General features: G+C 37.8%; 1 protein-coding gene across 1 annotated transcript; it reads left to right on the plus strand.

Annotated features, from left to right (window-relative positions):
- The first annotated feature begins 8523 nt into the window (after positions 1-8523).
- Positions 8524-9926, plus strand: LOC138899843 (uncharacterized). Its single transcript, XM_070186540.1, has 4 exons — positions 8524-8598; positions 8683-8905; positions 9487-9716; positions 9825-9926. Exons 1-4 carry the CDS (start codon positions 8524-8526, stop codon positions 9924-9926), a joined length of 630 nt encoding a protein of 209 aa, XP_070042641.1.
- The last annotated feature ends 8788 nt before the right edge of the window (positions 9927-18714 follow it).

The raw sequence follows: 18714 nt of genomic DNA on the forward strand, positions 1-18714 counted from the left end.
CATATACCTTTCTCACAGGGAACTATACAGAGTACTACTATGAATAGGAGATAGCAAGTAACACTATAGGGATCACAATCCAAATACAAGGGTATAGTACACTGTCAATATATTCAACATACTTATGAATGCTCAAATAAATCAATAACAGGTACAACCAAAAGAGAGGGAACACCAGAAAATTATTTAGGAATCCAAACATTAGGTTATATGATTAAGGAGTAGGGAGACACATGCATCTACTGATAAGTTCAGGTTTACAAGAATCCCTACTCATAATACTTTGATAGCTTAATAAACTACGGTTCATTCATAGACTAAATCTTAACCTCTACTAGTAGTATGAGCCAACAACTTCATTCAGAAGCTCTAAGAGCATTGACAAGGAGTGTTTATGCAAGTAGATTGATTTTAACTTAAACATGTGATCACTTTCTCCTTAAAGGTTTTCTAATATCATGTTCAAACTTAGGTTCATCAAGAATTAAAGCATAGCATTACACTCAAAGCAGGGCAAGTAAACATCAGAGGTTTCTCTTAAGTCCACAAATGAGTCACAGTTAACTTATGCAAGCTTAGCAAGGTTCAGTTTTTCTAATGTAACCATACAGCATGAGAGCACAAATATAAGCAAAAACCTGTTTCACAATAAATATAAGTGTAGAACCCTTAGGAGATATACAAACACACACATGATATATTCCTAAAGAGTACAAAACTACAACATGGTAGATTATCAAAGAGCATAGAATCATACCAACATGATAATTACAGGGGTTCAGAAAAATACATTATTTCACATTAAGTATGCATAGTTCTAGTAGTAGGATAGTGAGTCCACTTAAACAGGTTCAGTAAATTAATCCAAATATAATGAAGTTCTATTTTCAAATATGTCAACAACATGGCATAACAAAGAGAGGATGCACAAATATAGCATCTAATCAAGCTCTTAAGGACAATAAAGAGCACATCTTAGGTTAGGCTGGCAGAACACATATAAGACCAATTGCAGAGATTCATTAGAGCTTAGTGTAGTTATATTCATAGACATACCTATATAGTGATGCTCACATGCATCATCAAATAGTCATGTAGGTTAACAAAAAATCATTACAATAATTTTTCAAGAGCTACAAAATCACAAAAAGCACATTGGAAGAGAGAAAGCAACCCAAACAACTGCAACTGATACATTTCAACGGAAATGATAGCGTTGTAGTTAACCTTAAGTGTTCATATCTATTTTAGCTTTGGTTCATAAGATAAGAAATCTCAAGTGCATGATACAAATCCATAAGTAATACTAAGGTAAAGATCGATAGAGTAAACATGAGAACCACAGAAAAATCATCAGGAAAATCTAAAGTTAGAACATGTGTACAGAACCATTAAGGCTTTATAGCTGGATACATAAGTTTTAACTAACACACAGATTGTTTAACTTAAAGAGCATTCATTAAGCTTGCAAGAGTAGTCGATAACTTGGTTTCAAGATATTAAGAGAAGTAGTCGGTTCATATGAAAAGCATGATTATCAAACACAATTTAATAACAACACATTATGGACAGAGACAATCATCAGAGAACAACAGGATAGACATGATTTTAACCAAAACGATTAAAAGAAAAGAATGGTCGAAGTACACTGACCTTCCTTTGAGCAACAAACTAAATAAGGATTCTTGTTAGCCGTTTAGGAACCAAAGCTCAAATAACTACCAATGAATTGAACTCAAAATCGGAAAGAGAGAAAGATGAAGAATCAGTTAGAACCTAGATTTTCTGATAGACTCTGTAAACTATTGAATACTCATATTAGGTTGTGTATTGATGTTTTTCTTAGGTTGTTAGGTGTTGTTAGGTGAGAGAAATTAAGGCTATTATTTATAGTGCCTTCAAACCTTAGGGTTCCGGCAGATTTAAATGGCGGTAGTGGAGAATGAAGATTGCTAGATGATGAAAGCAAAACAAGTGAAAACTGAAGAAAATAGAGGGGAAAATCGTTGAAAGATTTACCTAAGTGAAAATGATTGTTGAAGGTGAGAATCCATCAGAGAAAACCCCAATGTCAAGAGATCACTACGCTTGACCTCTGGACACAAATAATGATGATGGTGCTAAAGAAAATCAACCATGCATGCCATGGATTTGAAAATACAAAGGAAGGAACAGGCGAGTTTAGTAACACAATTTGGGGTCTAGGGTTTGATTTGATTTTTGAATTTTATTGGCGGAAATGGAAAAGAATAGCAGGATTCACGGATTATAGGGACATATAGGTATTTCATGCTTTGATTGAGATGACCTTGCACAAATTCATACAAGGTTTTGGAGATTGATGGGGTTAGGGCAGACGGGTGAGTAGAGAGCAAAAGGGGAAAGGGGGCGGTGTTGGAAAGAAATGATTTAGGGTTTGGGGGATTGCGGGTTGGTCTCCAGGGTTAAGAGTGAGAAATAGAACGGGAACCGTTGGATCTTTTGATCAACGGCTTTGATCATTTGGAGATTTAAAATTATTTTACAAGTTTAATGAGAAAAAACGACAACTGTTGGATCTTTGTAATTCAATAGTTGAGATAAAACATTAGTAGGGGTATTAAAATAATGAGAAAATCAAAAATAAACATGGTCCATTGATGGCATGGATCGATGGTCAAGATTAAGTGTGTTTGTTTTGTGAGTGAGTGGGACAGGTGACATGGCGCACTGTTATTAGCTCACAGAGATTGGCATGGATTGCCAACTTGGATAGAATAGGTTGTTTGGACCGGATCAGATGGGGAATTTGGGCCAACTATTAGGCTAGTTTTAATTTTAAAATGGCCAATTTGTATTTGAGTGGGCAATTGTAATTTTAGCCATTTAGTCTTTAACTTTTTTAAAATTAATTTATTTATATTAATTAATTTCAATCAAATGTGATAGAAATTATAATCACCAAATATACTACTAATTACTGTAATTAATTAATTATCTACTAAATATCTTATTATCCCATTTACTATAATAGTTTCAGATTATTTTGAAATAATGGGCTATGTTGCCAAAATTTGAGAAATAACTTTACTAAATTAATTATAAACTTATATGATGAATATGAAAATTATTTTAATGGTTTCAAATATAGTAACATAGTAAAGATAATATGTTTATAATTATAATTAATAAATTACTAATTAATACCATTAATTACTTAATTTTTTATAAAATAATATATATTGTTAATTAGAAAATATCTTTAACATATTTATTGAAATCAATGAGTACAAATAAATTAATTTTTAAAAGGTGGGCCAAAATTGGTCGTCAACAGGTACCATAGGATGTACACCCGCCTGAGCCATGCTCTCCATAGAACCAATCATATGAACCAAGGTGTCCTGAAGCACTGGGATAGCAATAAACCCCTCTCTAACCTGAGATGGCCCTACTGGCTCATCCTGAACTAGGATCTGCTCGTCACTTGGAGCTATCTGTGGCTCAACTGATATCGCTCTAGCATGAGCGTGTGTAGTTGTACGTGCTGCACGTGCCCTAGGTTGGGCTCTAGTCTGACCTTTACCCCTCGTAGTGTCTATAGTAATCCCTCATAATCCCACTCGTACTAGCACATCCTCAATAATCACTTCTGGCATTACCAACGACCTACTATAAAGTGATCATAGTAGGCCTAGGGGATCCAATTCGAGTTGCTTAAAAACAGATAGTTGCATCAAATTAATACTTTTCCCTAATTCATAAGGGCTCTATCAACCTTATGTTTCCTAATGGCTAAGGGAATTGTAAAACATCTAAGATCCCTCAGCTTTGGAGGAAGCTTATTCTGCACTCTAGTACTGCACTCCTCAGTAAGTACAATTATTTCATATTCTGCATGTCTCCTCATGTTGGCAACAATTTCTCTAAGATACTTGGCATATTTTAGCACTTCATGCAACACTTCCACCAAAGACAGATTCAAACATACCTAGCTCAAATTATCTACGAACTTCTTATACTTAGCATCATCTTTCTGATTCTGCAATCTTCGTGGAAAAGATGGCGGTGGGCTTGCATCTATTCTCGTCTTTGTGTATTATTTATATTTTTTTCCTGCTTTATTGGCATAGCCACCAGTTTTTTTTTTAGGTACAGACTTTTCAGAGGGCAGATCCTCCAATTCTCTTTCATATCTCAGATTGATAGCTTGCACTTGTTCTATGGGATTTTTCTCAGTATCGCTTGGGAAAGCTCCAGTAGGACTAACATTCTAATTAGAGGATATTTTCCCAAATTGCCTCATCAAATTTCTGAAGTATGTTTGTACTTGCTGATTTTCAAGCCTGAGTTGTTGATTGCGAAGCAAGAGCTTCTTCATCAAATTGTTTGTAGTCTCTTATGCCTATTGTGGTTGCATCTGTGATAAGTTGTCATTTACTTAAGGTCGGCTATTGTTATGATTACCACCCATGAGAAGTTGGGATGGTTCCTCCGATTAGGATTATACATGTTCCCATATTGAGCATTCTGGTTGACTGGACCTCTACTTTGTTACCCCATATAATAAATGGATTCAGGATTCAATGAACAATGGTTACTCGTGTGGCCTTCTCTGAACATATCTAATAGCATGTAGACATCTATTGCATATTCTATATCTGATACGCCTGACCCATTGCCAATTTGATCAACTGATTTGTCAATTTGGCCATATATGCCGTCATAGTTGAAATCTCATCTAGCTCGAGTGCACCTGTTATCCTCTATTTTATCATTCTTCTTGGTTCACCATCACTTTGCATGTTATGATTATTTGCAGTAAAGTTTTTCAAGAGAGTTTGAGTTTCATTATAAGATTTCTGCATGCCACTCCCTACCCAAGTTGTTTCGAGATTCATTTTTGAGGCCACATCTAACCTATCAACAAAAGTGTGACCCAATACCTCATCAGTCTGATAACGATGCGGGCAATCTCTGAGTAGTTTCTTGTATCTTTTCCAAGCTTAAAGAAGAGTCTCACCATCTCTTTTTTGAAACCCAAGAATTTGGCTTCTCAGTGACTTAGCTTTCTTTGTGGGGAAGAACTTGATCAAAAATTTTTGTGCTAGATCATCCCACATGCGAATTGAGTTAGCTGGCTCATTTTGCAACCATTGTTTTGCTTCCCCCAATAGAGAAAAGTGACACAAAGTCAGTCTGACATAGTCCTTGAAAATATTTGGATAGTTGTAAGTATCTATAATCTCCAAAACATTCGGTATATGCCTCAGTGGATCTTCATGAGAGAGACCCACAAATTACCTTGCTCACTAAATTAATTACACCATATACTGATTTAGCTCAAAGTGACCAGTAATGTCAGGCTATATAATAGTTTGAGTCATGTTTACAAGATTAGGCTTTGCGGCCTTTATCACTGACCGCTCGTCATTTTCTTCCATCTCTATTGATTGTGGTTGGACTCAATACCCAACTTTGCAGTTCTAGCTCTTGCTTCGGCCTCCCTTCTTAACTTATGAAAGATATTTTTAGCTTCAGGATCATAACAGGGAAGGTTATTCAAGCTTCCACTTCTCCATAGCATTTAATGATAACACATGTAGAAGAAAATAGCAAACAAATTAACACTCAAATAGATAACGAATAAAAGCTCATTTTAGGCAAGTAGCTAATTTCTAAATCTTCGATAATGGTGCAAAAACTAGTTGGGACCAACGCACACTGTAAGGCCCCGTAAGGTTCTCCAAGGATTTAAGGTTTTATGGCAATGAGGTAGGCTAATGTGTTTGGAGGGTTGTAGATAAATTTGTAGAAAATAGTATTTCTACGGTCCATCTTGCGACAGCAGAACCATCGCGGATGGGATCAGGAGCAACTTAATATTGAGGGTCATTTCACAGTTCAATGTGCGACCGCAGGTTTATTTCACGGACCATGTATACATTACATAACCAGTATGGGTATTTTTTAAAGGAGATTTTACGGTCCAGTATATGACTGCAGAATCATTCTGCGAACTACAGATCCGTCACAGATTCGACCAGACCCAACCTAGATTTAGAGGACCAATTTGTGGTCCATTTCGCGGACCGCATATCTATTTTGTGGTCTTATTCGCGATCACAGACCCGACTCAGAAGGTTAATTTTTGGGGAATTTTACCCAACCCTATTTTAATACAAAGACTTAAGGGGATCATTTTGAATGGGAAAACCTAATATTTTAGAGAGGAGAGAAAACTAGAGAGAGAGAGAGAGAGAGAGAGAGAGAGAGAGAGAGAGAGAGGGAGGGAGATGATCTAACACTTCCACACTTCTAATTCTTGATCAAGTCTTGGGAATTCAAGGGGAAAACTCACGAGGGCTTCTACTTAAGAGGTAAGACTTTATCCCAAGCTCACATGTAATATTTTATAATGAATTTATGAGTACGGTTATTATGATTGGGGCTTATAGGATGGTGATTGTAAGCTATAAGCCCTTAAGACCGAATGGGGTGCATGTGAAGAATGGGAGGTTTGATTCTTTAGTTGGAAGTATAGGGATAGGCATGCATGTGCCAATGAAGGTTGTTGGGTGTTGTAGGACTATTGTAGATTGATTATTTGCTTTGGAATGGGTTATGGGGTTAAGGAATTTCCATTATAAAACCTTGTAGTCTATTTTGCATAGTAGGTATTCGACGAAATGCCTAAGAGACTTATATCATGAGAATCCTCCTAATAATGGTTCAATTGAACTATGTTAATGTTGATTGAGTTGCTAAGAGTCATGGCACACCGTAGTGATTCTAAGGAAAGCTAAATTGAGGTATGTTGGCTAAACCCCCTCCATAAAATTGGACTCCATTATCTCCTTATAAATTACAAGTATGGTTTGTCCAAGTTCCTATCCTTATTAGGTTAAATTGCCACAAATTACAAGTATGGTTTGTCAAATGCCTATATCTCCAAGTCATGTCTCAATTGCTCTTGTTATATCATGCTCTCCTTTTGTAATTATTTCCAATGTGTTTTGAGCTATTATATACTTATGAGATGAAACTATAATTTCCCAATGTTTTAAAATGTCTTTAACACTTTATGATGATTCAAGACAAGTAAAAAGGAATGAAAGTATGTAATATAAAATGCGGCTATTGTGCCAAGAATGAAGGATATCATGTATGGCCAAGAGTGCTGAAGAAATGAAAGATTTTATGAAAGGCTAGGAGGTGAATATAATTTTTTTATATGATAAATATTTTTGAGAGTATCGTTAGGTCACTGAGGAAGGATGGGTTATAAACGCCCAAGCCCGAATCTACACGTGTCGGTGTAGGAATCGATTGAGGGATGAACCCCTGTTATATTATAATTAGATGATTCCCCTTGTTTGGAATGAGTTGATAGTTAGCAAAGACCATATCGATCCACACGGCATTATGGTGAGATAGCCTAGCCGATCTGGCAGAGATCGGATGCCATGTTACGCACATGGTGGTGATTTCATGTTACTATATCAACCCCCATACATTGGGTTGAGACGGCTTAGCCAATCGGGCGGAGATCGGACTCCATTCCATGCACATGGTGGTGTATTGGTAGAAAGGATCTCCCAGCCTATAATATTAATTCTTACTTGAATGTTTACTTTGTTTTAACTTGGCAATTAAATATTATTGACTTTATTACTGCTTTCATATTTCTCTCCTTTTATGTTGGAATTCCATTCCATGAAAGAGTATTTACCTTTACATACTAGTACTATTCCATATGTACTAATGTCCCTTTTGCTAGGGCTGCTGCATCTTTAATAGATACAGGTGGTTCCTCAGCAGACGGCACTGATCATTGATGGCAACATACTCTCTTCTCGGCTGATTTGGTGAGCACTACTCCATATCGGGGCCTTGTGTTATTTTGATTCTTGTACATTGTACTTTGAGGTATAGCTGGGGCCTTGTCACTGGTAGTTCTATACTGTACTCATATTCTCTTAAAGGATCCGTACACATACTGTGGGTTGTGTTTTGATTGATTTGGGAAACATGCTAAAAATGTTGTAGTTGACGGATATATTTCCACTTTTAAACTATGAACTTGTAACCTTTTGGTAATTATTAATGAAGCCCCTTAATTAATGAAATGTGATGATGAACTCTTTCATCCTTTCACTTCTATCTCTTGTAATTTATTCTCAAATTGTTCATAGGCAAGGATGGATGGTAGGCACTAACTAGGCTTTCTTGAAGATATAGGAGAAGAACTATCTGGTGCATGATTTGGAGTTAGTAGCTATTGTACACGCACTCAAAATTTGGAGGCATTATTAATATGTTGTGTCTTGCGAGGTGTATATGGATCATCGAAGTCTCCAATATATATTTAAAGAGACATACTTGAATTTGAGGCAGCGGAGGTGGTTACAACGGTCGAAGGATTATGACTTCACTATTCTCTATCATCCGGGGAAGGCCAATGTGGTTGTAGACTCCTTGAGTAGGAAGGCATAGAGCACAGAGAGTTTAGCATTTATTCAAGTTGGGGAGAGGCCATTAGTTATGGATGTTCAGGCGTTAGCCAACAGATTGGTGATATTGGATATTTCGAAGCCGGGTAGAGTCCTTGCTTGTGTTGTATCTTGGTCGTCCTTATTTGAGCGCAATAAGGATCGTTAGTATGATGATCCCTATTTGCTTGTCCTTAAGGACATGGTGTAGCAAGGTGGTCCTAAGAAGGTGACTATTGGTGATGATGATGTAATGTGGCTGCAGAGTCGAATTTATGTTCCTAATATGGATGGTTTGAGAGAGTTAATCCTTGAGGAGGCTCATAGTTTGCGGTATTCTATTCACCTGGGTGCTGCAAAGATGTACTGTGATTTGAAGCAGCATTATTTGTGGCGGAGGATGAGGAAGGAGATTGTTGGATATGTTGCTTGGTGTTTGAATTGCTAGCCGGTCAAGTATGAGCATCAGAGACCTGGTGGTTTTCTTCAATAGAATGATATACCGGAGTGGAAGTAGGAGCACATCACCATGGACTTCGTGGTAGGATTGCGACAGACATTTGGGAGATTTGATGCAATTTGGGTCATTGTAGAAAGACTGACCAAGTCTGCATATTTTATTCCAGTCATGACTTCCTACACTATGGAGAAGTTGACTAAGATCTACATCTAGGATTTTGTCTACTTGTATGGGGTACCTGTTTCTATCATCTCGGATCGTGGCACTCAGTTTACTTCGCATTTCTAGAGAGCAGTTTAGCGTGAGTTAGGCATGCAGGTTGAGTTGAGCACCTTCACCCTTAGACGGATGGTCAGTCCAAGTAGACCATTCAGATTTTGGAGGATATGTTGAGAGCTAGTGTCATAGATTTCGGAGGCCAATAGGATCAATTTCTACCTCCAGTGGAGTTTTCCTACAACAATATCAACCATTCCATCATCCAGATGGCTCCGTATGTGACATTATATGGGAGGTGATGTCGTTCTGCAATTGGATGGTTTGATCCTGGAGAAGCTGGGTTGTTGGGCACAGATTTGGTTCGTGATGCTTCGGAGAATGAGAAATTGATTAAGCAGCGGCTTCGTACAGCAGAGTCTCAACAAAAGAGTTACACTAATAGGATGGTTCGAGATGTAGCTTTCATGGAGGGTGAGAAGGTTCTTCTTCGACTTTCACCTATGAAGGGCGTAATGAGATTTGGGAAGAAGGAAAAGTTGAGCCCTTGGTATATTGGTCCTTTCAAGGTGGGAGAGGGTTGGTGAGGTGGCCTACATACTTGCTTTGCCACCTAGCTTATCGAGAGCTCATTGATGAGGATCATTGATGAGGTGTTTCACGTTTCCATGCTTCAGAAGTACGATGAGGATCCGTCACATGTGTTGGATTTTAGCTCGGTGAAATTGAAAATGGATTTGGCTTATGATGAGGAGTCGGTGGCCATTATGGATAGGTAGGTTCGAAAACTGAGGTCGAAGAATATTGCATTGGTGAAAGTTTAGTGGGGAGGTCAACTAATCTATAAGGAAACCTGGGAGACTGAGCATGATATGCAGAGCAAATATCCTCGCCATTTTAATATCCCAGGCATGATTCTAAACTTATTCGAGGAAGAACGTTTGTTTAAGATGGGAAAAATATAACAACACGGCCGATCATTTTATGTATTTGAGCCCTGTTTCCCCATTTAATGCTCCCCATGTGTGTATTTGTTGTTATCTGACTTTCAAGGATGGTAGGTTTGATTTCGGGAAGGGTTTTGAATGAATTTGAACACTTAGTTCCATGGTTTGAGGATTAAGTCACAAGAGCTAACCAAAGTTTGACTTTTGTGTTAACGACCTTGGTTTTATGTTTTAATGGTTCCAATAGGTTCGTATGGTGATGTTGGAAATTCGGTTTTGGATTTGGAGGTCCGTAAGATGATTTGGCTCTTTTGGCAGAAGGTTAGCAATTTGAAGATTTAGAAATTTCATAAGTTTGACCATGGGTTGACTTTAAGGCTATCGGGTTCGAATAGTTATTTCGGGACATGGAATAGTTCCGTTTTGTCATTTAGGGCTAGTACACAAAGTTTGATCTCATTCCGTGTTGGATTAGTAGGAATCGTGCGATTGGTTATGAATATTGAAATTCTTGAGTTTCAAGGCTTGCATGATGCTTTTTGGTGTTCGATTCATGGTTTTGGATGTTATTTTGATGTTTTGAACTTGCGAATGAGCTCGTATAAGTTTTATGTACTTGTTTGGATGTTTGGTGTGGTGCCCGAGGAGCTCGGGCGAGTTTCGAATTTGATTTTGGGGCTATTTGGTGAAGCTTCAGTTTGTTGGAGCTGCAGACCTCGCATTTGCGATGGTCTGCTCGCATTTGTGAAGGTCGGCAATTGCGGACTCCTTATCGCATTTACGACTATTGGCTGCTATGGGGGACCTAACATTTGTGAGGGATTTCGTTGCATTTGCAACATTGGTTGGCGGGCTAGGCACTAAGCATTTCCGAAGTTTGTGGCCGCATTTGCGACATTTGCTGGGCAGACTTAGTTTGCATTTGCGAGCCTAAGGTCGCATTTGCGGAGGCAGCATTTGTGAGCCTCTGGTCACAAATGCGACATCTGGACTTGGACCCATTTTACCATATTTTGAGCGCTAAACTTGGAGAAGGGCGATGTTTGAAGAGGACTTCCATACAAAGCAATTGGCTAAGTGATTTTCACTTGATTTTGATACTATATCTTGATTTCTCATGGATTCTTATACCTAAATCATGAAATTTGGAAGGAATTTTTTGGGGGGGTTTTACGATGTTTTGAAAAATAAAATTGGGGATTTGAGAGTCGAATAAGACTCGGTTTTGGAATCTAATCATATATTTGGACTCGTGGAGTTATGAGTAGTCTGGATCTACCCCTTGACTCGGGTTTTGACCGTGTAGGCTCGAGTTGACTGTTGGAGATTTGATTAAATATTGAAGCTTTATTGTTTGGGGTTGTTTCCTATGGCTTTATTTGACATTATTGAGCTATTTTTGGCTAGATTCATGCCGGCCGGAGGTGGTTTCAAAAGGAAATGCATTTTGGAGTATTGATTTGGCCCGTTTGAGGTAAGTATCTTGCCTAATATTGTGTGAGGGAATAACCCTTAGTGTTTAACCCTATTTGTCTAATTGTAACGTATTTGATGCGATGTATATGCGAAGTGACAAGCGTTTATGCGGGTTCTACGTATGAAAAATGACCGGATTAGACTCTAGGCTGCTACTATGCCTTGATTTTATTGTGTGCTCTCTATGATACATGTGTAATATTGTATGACTACACGATCTTATCCTTTCTATGCTAGAGATCTTATTTTAGGATTATAATTTTCTAAATTGGCCAAGTTGGGCATTTGTGGAATTATTGCTAAATTGATTGAGTCGTAGTCGTGCTTATATGTTGAACACTTATCCACATTTATTTATTATTATCATGTCCTTGTTCACTTTATTGATGAGTTATGAGGATATGCCTCTTGATGATAATTTGTTATCTTGAATTGTTATGATTATGGTACATGTGGACATGTAACATGTTGGGCAGATTGATGTGGACATGTAACATCTGTGTGATTGTGATTGATATTATTATTTTGTCAGAGTACGGAGCGATAAGGGTGGATATAGTTATTACGGATCGATAAGGGTGGATATTGTTATTACGGAGCGATAAGGGTGGATATTATTATTACGGAGCTATAAGGAATTATATTGTTGCTACGGAGCGAAAAGGATGGATATTGTTATTATGATGGAATGTGGGGTACGAGGTAACGTATGCCTCTGTGCTATTTGATGATTTGTTTGTGAAAAATGATTTTTCATACATTGAGTTATTATCACCGGCTTTACCAAGATTGTTGATATTGTACTCCATTATATATATTCTTGTTGCCAGTTTTGACATATATTTCACAGGTTCTTAACTAGTGAGTTTTACATGACTTAGACCTCACAACTAATTCACCGAGGTTAGTCTTGATCTTTACTGGGTAACGATTCTGGTGTACTCATACTACACTTCTGCCTATTTTTATGTAGATCTGGGTGCTGGAGGTAGCGGACCTTGTGAGTGAGCTTGTGACGGATCGAGAGGATTCAAGGTAGTGCCGCATGGATGTCGTAGACCCTTGGAATCCCCTTCTCTTATTTTTATATATTGTTGTATTTCTTTTCAAACAGTATTGTACTTATTGAGACTCACTATTTATTATGTTTAAAACTCATGGCTCGGTATTACCTAGTTTTAGGAAGTTTGACTTTTGTACTCATGTGTTTGGTTTATATGAAGTTTTACTTCGCATCTTATATTTAAATTCAGAGTTATTTATATCTTATTTCGATATTTTGTATCATCGTGTGCTTGGCTTATCTAGTATTAGAGTTTAGATGCCATCATGACTATTAGTGGAATTTTAGGTCGTGACAATGGTCTTCGACAAGAATTGATGGTGGAAGCTCATAGTTCCAAGTATTTTGACATGCGAAAGCAACATACGGGTTGCATGCTACACCGTCTGATGAAGCCAAAATGTTGGAAAAAATACAAGTCTCTGAAGTTGACATGTGGAGTCCATATACAGGCCTCATTTTCAACATATGGGTCGTATATTCAATATACGAGCCATATATTGGTCATATATCAGCCATATATCCATTGTATATTCACAATTTGACAGAATCGGAAATCTAAAATCAACATGCAAAGGCCACATACGAGCCACATGTTCAACATACGAATCGTATATTTGACATTCAAGTCGTATATCAACTGTATATTAGTAGTATATCTTATCATATGTCCACCATCGTAGGCTTCAGGAGTAGACATACGACCAATGTACGGATTGTAAGCCTATATAATATGTGGTGAACGCATGTCAAAACTAATTAAAAACTATAAATAATGAAATTTTTAGAATGTTAAACCCTATTTTGTTTTGGGTGACTTTTTTAGGAGAAAAGCACCCTAGTGCTTCCTCAAATAATAGGTGAATTTCTACTCAATTCCATTGATTATTATATCAATATAACAAGGATTAACACCAAATCATCCTTCAAATCCCTAGATTCTTAAAAATTCAACAAAGAGCAATTGAAGAAGAATTTTGGGAATTCTTTAAAGGTAAGACATTTATCCTTTCTTAGTAATTCTAATCGATTTGGGAGGTATTAGGTCGGTTATAAATTTTTAATTTAATTTGGTTATTGACTAAAGCTTGATGAATATAGTTCTAGATATGAAACCCTAATTTTGGGGAAAAAAGAGGTGAAAATCTAGAATCTTGATAAAGTTCTGATTTTTATCACTCCCATTGTATGTAGAGTAGTTGCTTGAGCATTGAAATTACTTTTGAATTGATGTAGCAAGAGTTAAGGTATGTTGCCTTTTGAATATCCTTTTTCACTACAAAGGTGTGTAAGTACATAATACACCATATACATGGGTTGTTAAACTTGAACTAGCATAACGCTTATGAATGTGATTTACTTAAATCAAATCATGTCTTCGAACTATTGATTTTTTTGTATGATCTCCTGAACTAAAAGCATGACTTTTTGAGATATCTTTGCTAAAGGAATAGTGAACACGAATGAATCAGCTACTATGTCATGATTATAAGAAGACACTTGATAAACATGAAACTTGTTTGGGTCTATATGGGCAATATACTTGGACTTGTATGGGCGATCTATTTGGGCATATGTAATGACCCGGCCAGTCGCTCCGAGAGTTATAGCCCAATTTCTCCATTTCTGCTTCTTTATTTGTTGTTCAGCGGTGTTGAGTTGTATCGGGTTGATAGATTTGGGTCCGGACTAGTTTTGGAGTGAAATGAACACTTAGTCTCTTAGTTAGAAAGTTAAGTTAGAAAAGTCAACCGAAAGTTGACTTATCAGTAAACAAATTCGGATGTAGATTTTTTATGATTTGATTAGCTTCGTTGGGTGATTTTAGACTTAGGAATGTGTCCGGAATGTAATTTGAAGTTTCGTGGTAGAATTAGGCTTGAATTGGCGAAGGGTGAAAGTTTAGAAGTTCTTAGACTTGAATCCGAGGTTGATTTAGTATTTTGGTATTGTTTTGGGTGTTCCGAAGGTTTGACTAAGTTCGAGTAGTGATACATGACTTGTTGCAATTATTGGTTGAGGTCCCGAGGGCCTCGGGTGAGTTTCGGATAGGTTTGGATTGTGTTGCACTCGTTTTTCTTATGTTTCGACACCGTTTCTTCAAGCATAAATGATTTCATATTGAACAAATGAGTTTTGATTTTTTTTTTTTTGATTGAAGGATTAGATCCGTATCGTAATTACAGACCCGTAGCAAAAAGAATCATCGAATTTTGACATAGTATGAGGATTTTGTGGTCATTTTACTAAGAATTAGGTTGCTAGCTTTTTCAGATTAATTATGAAATTGCCACTAACGGTGTATCTTAAAATCTAAACGATTTGCAAATATTAAAACTTACATATCTCCTTCATTATAAGGTCAAATTGAGTGTTTCAAAAGCCTAGCTTAACTAAAGTTTCACAAGGAATCCATTGGAGGAATACAAAGTGAGTTTTGGGATCGTTTGGCATGAGAAACGAGGGTTTGTTCATTCGGTCATATTTTGAGTTGGGGAGCTCAGATTTGGGCGATTTTGGGGGCGATTTTCACCATAAGGATTGGAAAAAGTATTCTATACTTCGTTTTGGTTATATTTCATGAATCCATCTTCATTTTTGGGATTTGATTGATGATTTCAAAGTGAAATTGAGGGAGTTAGGGTTTGAATTTTAAAGAGTTTAAGTGAGGATTTGAGGGACCAAACGGAGTCCTATTTTGATGAATTTTATATGGTTAGACTCGTGAGAGGACGAGGTTTATTATTCTTTTATTTTTGACTGATTTCGAGATGTGGGCCCGGGGGCGAGTTTTGGCCGATTTCGGATTTTTGGCATATTTATGTAGTTTTTATTGTGAAATTCGATTCGTTAGCCTATGTTGATGGCATTAATCTGATTATGGTTAGATTTGGAGCTTTTGGAGACTGAGTCCAGAGACGAGGGCATCCCGGAGTAGGATTTTACGTTGTTAAGGTAAGTAACAGTTTTAACTCTGGCTTTGAGGGTATAAACCCGGAGAATTTGATATCGTGTGACTGTTTGGAGGTGATACCCATGCTAGGTGATGGGCGTGTGGGTGTATACCTCGAGGGATTGAGACTTGGTCTGTCCTGTGAGGCTGTGAGGCCTAATAACTACTCTCTGTGTTTATGCATTTACTTGTTGGTAAACTTGTCTGCCTTCACGTTAGAGATCATATTTAGGCTTCATTCATGCTCACGTTATTTGTACTCAGTAATAGAAATTATTGTACATGTTTACCTCAGTCTCTATTATTTTGCTGATATGTTGTGATACTTAATGTGGGTTGTGTCCCCTTATTTGTGGTGCATTGTGAGGCTAGAGAGGTGCATGACTGAGTGAGGCCGAGGGCCTGGTTGTGATGATATTAATAACATAGCGCGTGAGCTGTCTGTGTAGCATATGAGTTGACCCTGCAGGTCCAAGTATTGATACCATAGCGCGTGAGTTATCCGCGTAGCATATGAGTTGACCGTGCGGATCCAGATATTGATATGATGGCACGTGAGTTGTCCGTACTTAGCGCTTGGGCTTTGGGAGCCCCTCCGAAGTCTGTACACACCCCCAGTGAGAACAGAGTGTTGAGCGTTACGTGATGAGTGCGAGTGCTGAGTGATGAAGTAACATTGCTGTGAGGTTGCATTTACTTTTGCTGTTGCTGAATTTACCTGTTAATTTTCCTTGTAGTCTTACTGATTTATGAAATTACCTGTCTAATCCTGTTTGTACTTAATTGTGAAAATAATAATTGGATTATTCTTCTTATCTCGTCACTACTGCTCAGTTCCTTAGTTATTTCGGTTACTATTGAGTCGGTTGTACTCATACTACACTCTATACTTTATGTGCAGATCCAGGTGAGTTAGAGAGCGGCGATCGTTGAGTTCAGGCCGACTATCTGTGGAGATTGCAAGGTAGCTGCTAGCGTCCGCAGGACCTTGTTACTCCTTTTACCATTTATTCTTTTGGATAGTTAGACAGTTTATATATCTTAGTTTATAGTTTTAGACGCTCATGACTTAGTGACACCCCGATGTTTGGGGCTCGTTTCCGTATTTTTCTATATTATATTTAAAATTGATTTAGTTTATGAAAAATTTAAATGTTGGTATTATTTTATTAAATTCTTATAATCGATTTAGTAGTAATAATTTGGGAAATAGGCTTGCCTTGTAACAGATAGGCGCCATCACGACTACGGTTAGATTTTGGATCGTGACAAGCTAGTATCAGAGCCTAGGTTACATAGGTCTCACGATTCATGAGCGGGTTTAGTAAAGTCTTGCGGATCGGTACGGAGACGTCTGTACTTATCTTCGAGAGGCTGTAGAACCTTTAGGAAAATTTTGCATTCTTGAATTCTTTTCGTGCGTTATTGATTCAGCTTGAAGTGTAACTCTTTAAATTCCTTCCACACGTTTGTATGCGCACATGGGCGCTAGGTATCAGTTGTGCATCGACGGCTTATGATTCCCTGGATGAGGTGCGAGATGTGATTTCTGTATGTTGATATCGGGCCAGTCTGGAGGACATGAGGTCGGGTTTTGACTGTAGCTTGAGCACTGAGGTGTTGATTGTGTGAGTGCGTTTTTGTGGTACTTTTGGGGATATTTAAGAGAGTATTCAGCGGCTTATGAGCCTTAGGGCGGTGTGGTTTTATGCTTGGGTCTCGTGTGGTGAGTCTGGGTTAAGGATTGTGGTGTTATGCGGGGCAAAGTATCAATTTGAAGGTAATTCAGAAGGAACTCAGATAGATAGGACATCTTGGTAGTAGGTTAGATCGGCATGGTAATGGGTATGATTAGTTCTTGGGTATGTATGAGGTAATGAGTTCTACAGGTATTTTGTGGCAATGTCCTTGGGTTTTTGGTGGTCTGCATAGCTTGGTTGAATTAGAAGGATTCATTTCTGACGGATTGGTTTTGTGCCATTGGGGTTCGGAGAGAGTTCTTGATGGTTTTGAGAACAACTCTTGGCACATTAGAGGACGAACGTTTGTTTAAGAGGGGAAGGATGTAACGACTCGTCCAGTCGTTCCGAGAGTTATAGGCATGTTTCCCAATTCCTGCTTCTTTATGTGTTGTTCAGCGGTGTTGAGTTGTATCGAGTTGGTAGGTTTGGGTCCAGAGTAGTTATGGAGTAAAATGAACACTTAGTCTCTTAGTTAGAAAGTTAAGTTAGAAAAGTCAACCGAAAGTTGACTTATGAGTAAACGAATTCGGATGTGGATTTTTTATGATTCGATTAGCTTCGTTGGGTGACTTTAGACTTAGGAGTGTGTCCGAAATATAATATGGAGGTCCGTGGTAGAATTAGGCTTGAATTGGCGAAAGTTGAAAGTTTAGAAGTTCTTAGGCTTGAATCCGAAGTTGATTTGGTGTTTTGGTGTTTTAGTGTTTTGGTGTTGTTTTGGGTGTTCCGAAGGTTCGAGTAAGTTCGGGTAGTGATATATGACTTGTTGGAATTATTGGTTGAGGTCTTGAGGGCCTCGGGTGAGTTTCGGATAGGTTTGGGTTGTGTTGCGCTCGTTTTTCTTATGTTTCGACGTCGTTTCTTCAAGCATAAATGATATCATATTGAACAAATGAGCTCAGGTTTCTTTTTTGATTGAAGCATTAGATCCGTATCGTAATTACGGACCCGTAGCAAAAAGACTCGTTGAATTTGGACATAGTATGAGGATTTTATGGTCATTTTACTAAGAATTAGGTTGCCAGATTTTTTAGATTAATTACGAAATTGCCACTAACGGTGTATTTAAAAATCTGCACGATTTACAAATATTAAAACCTACACATCTCCTTCATTATAAGGTCACATTTAGTGATTCAAAAGCCTAACTTGACTAACATTTCACAAGGAATCCATTGGAGGCATTAAAAGTGAGTTTCGGGATCGTTTGGCACGAGCAACGAGGCACAATAACTGACAGAAAAATATATAAAATGAGGGTTTGTTCATTCGGTCATATTTTGAGTTGGGGGGCTCAGATTTGGGCGATGTTGGGGGCGATTTTCACCATAAGGATTGGGGTAAGTGTTCTCTACTCAGTTTTGGTTATATTTCATGAATCCATCT

Source organism: Nicotiana tomentosiformis, chromosome 10, assembly GCF_000390325.3.
Source record: "Nicotiana tomentosiformis chromosome 10, ASM39032v3, whole genome shotgun sequence".
Classification (NCBI taxonomy): domain Eukaryota; kingdom Viridiplantae; phylum Streptophyta; class Magnoliopsida; order Solanales; family Solanaceae; genus Nicotiana; species Nicotiana tomentosiformis.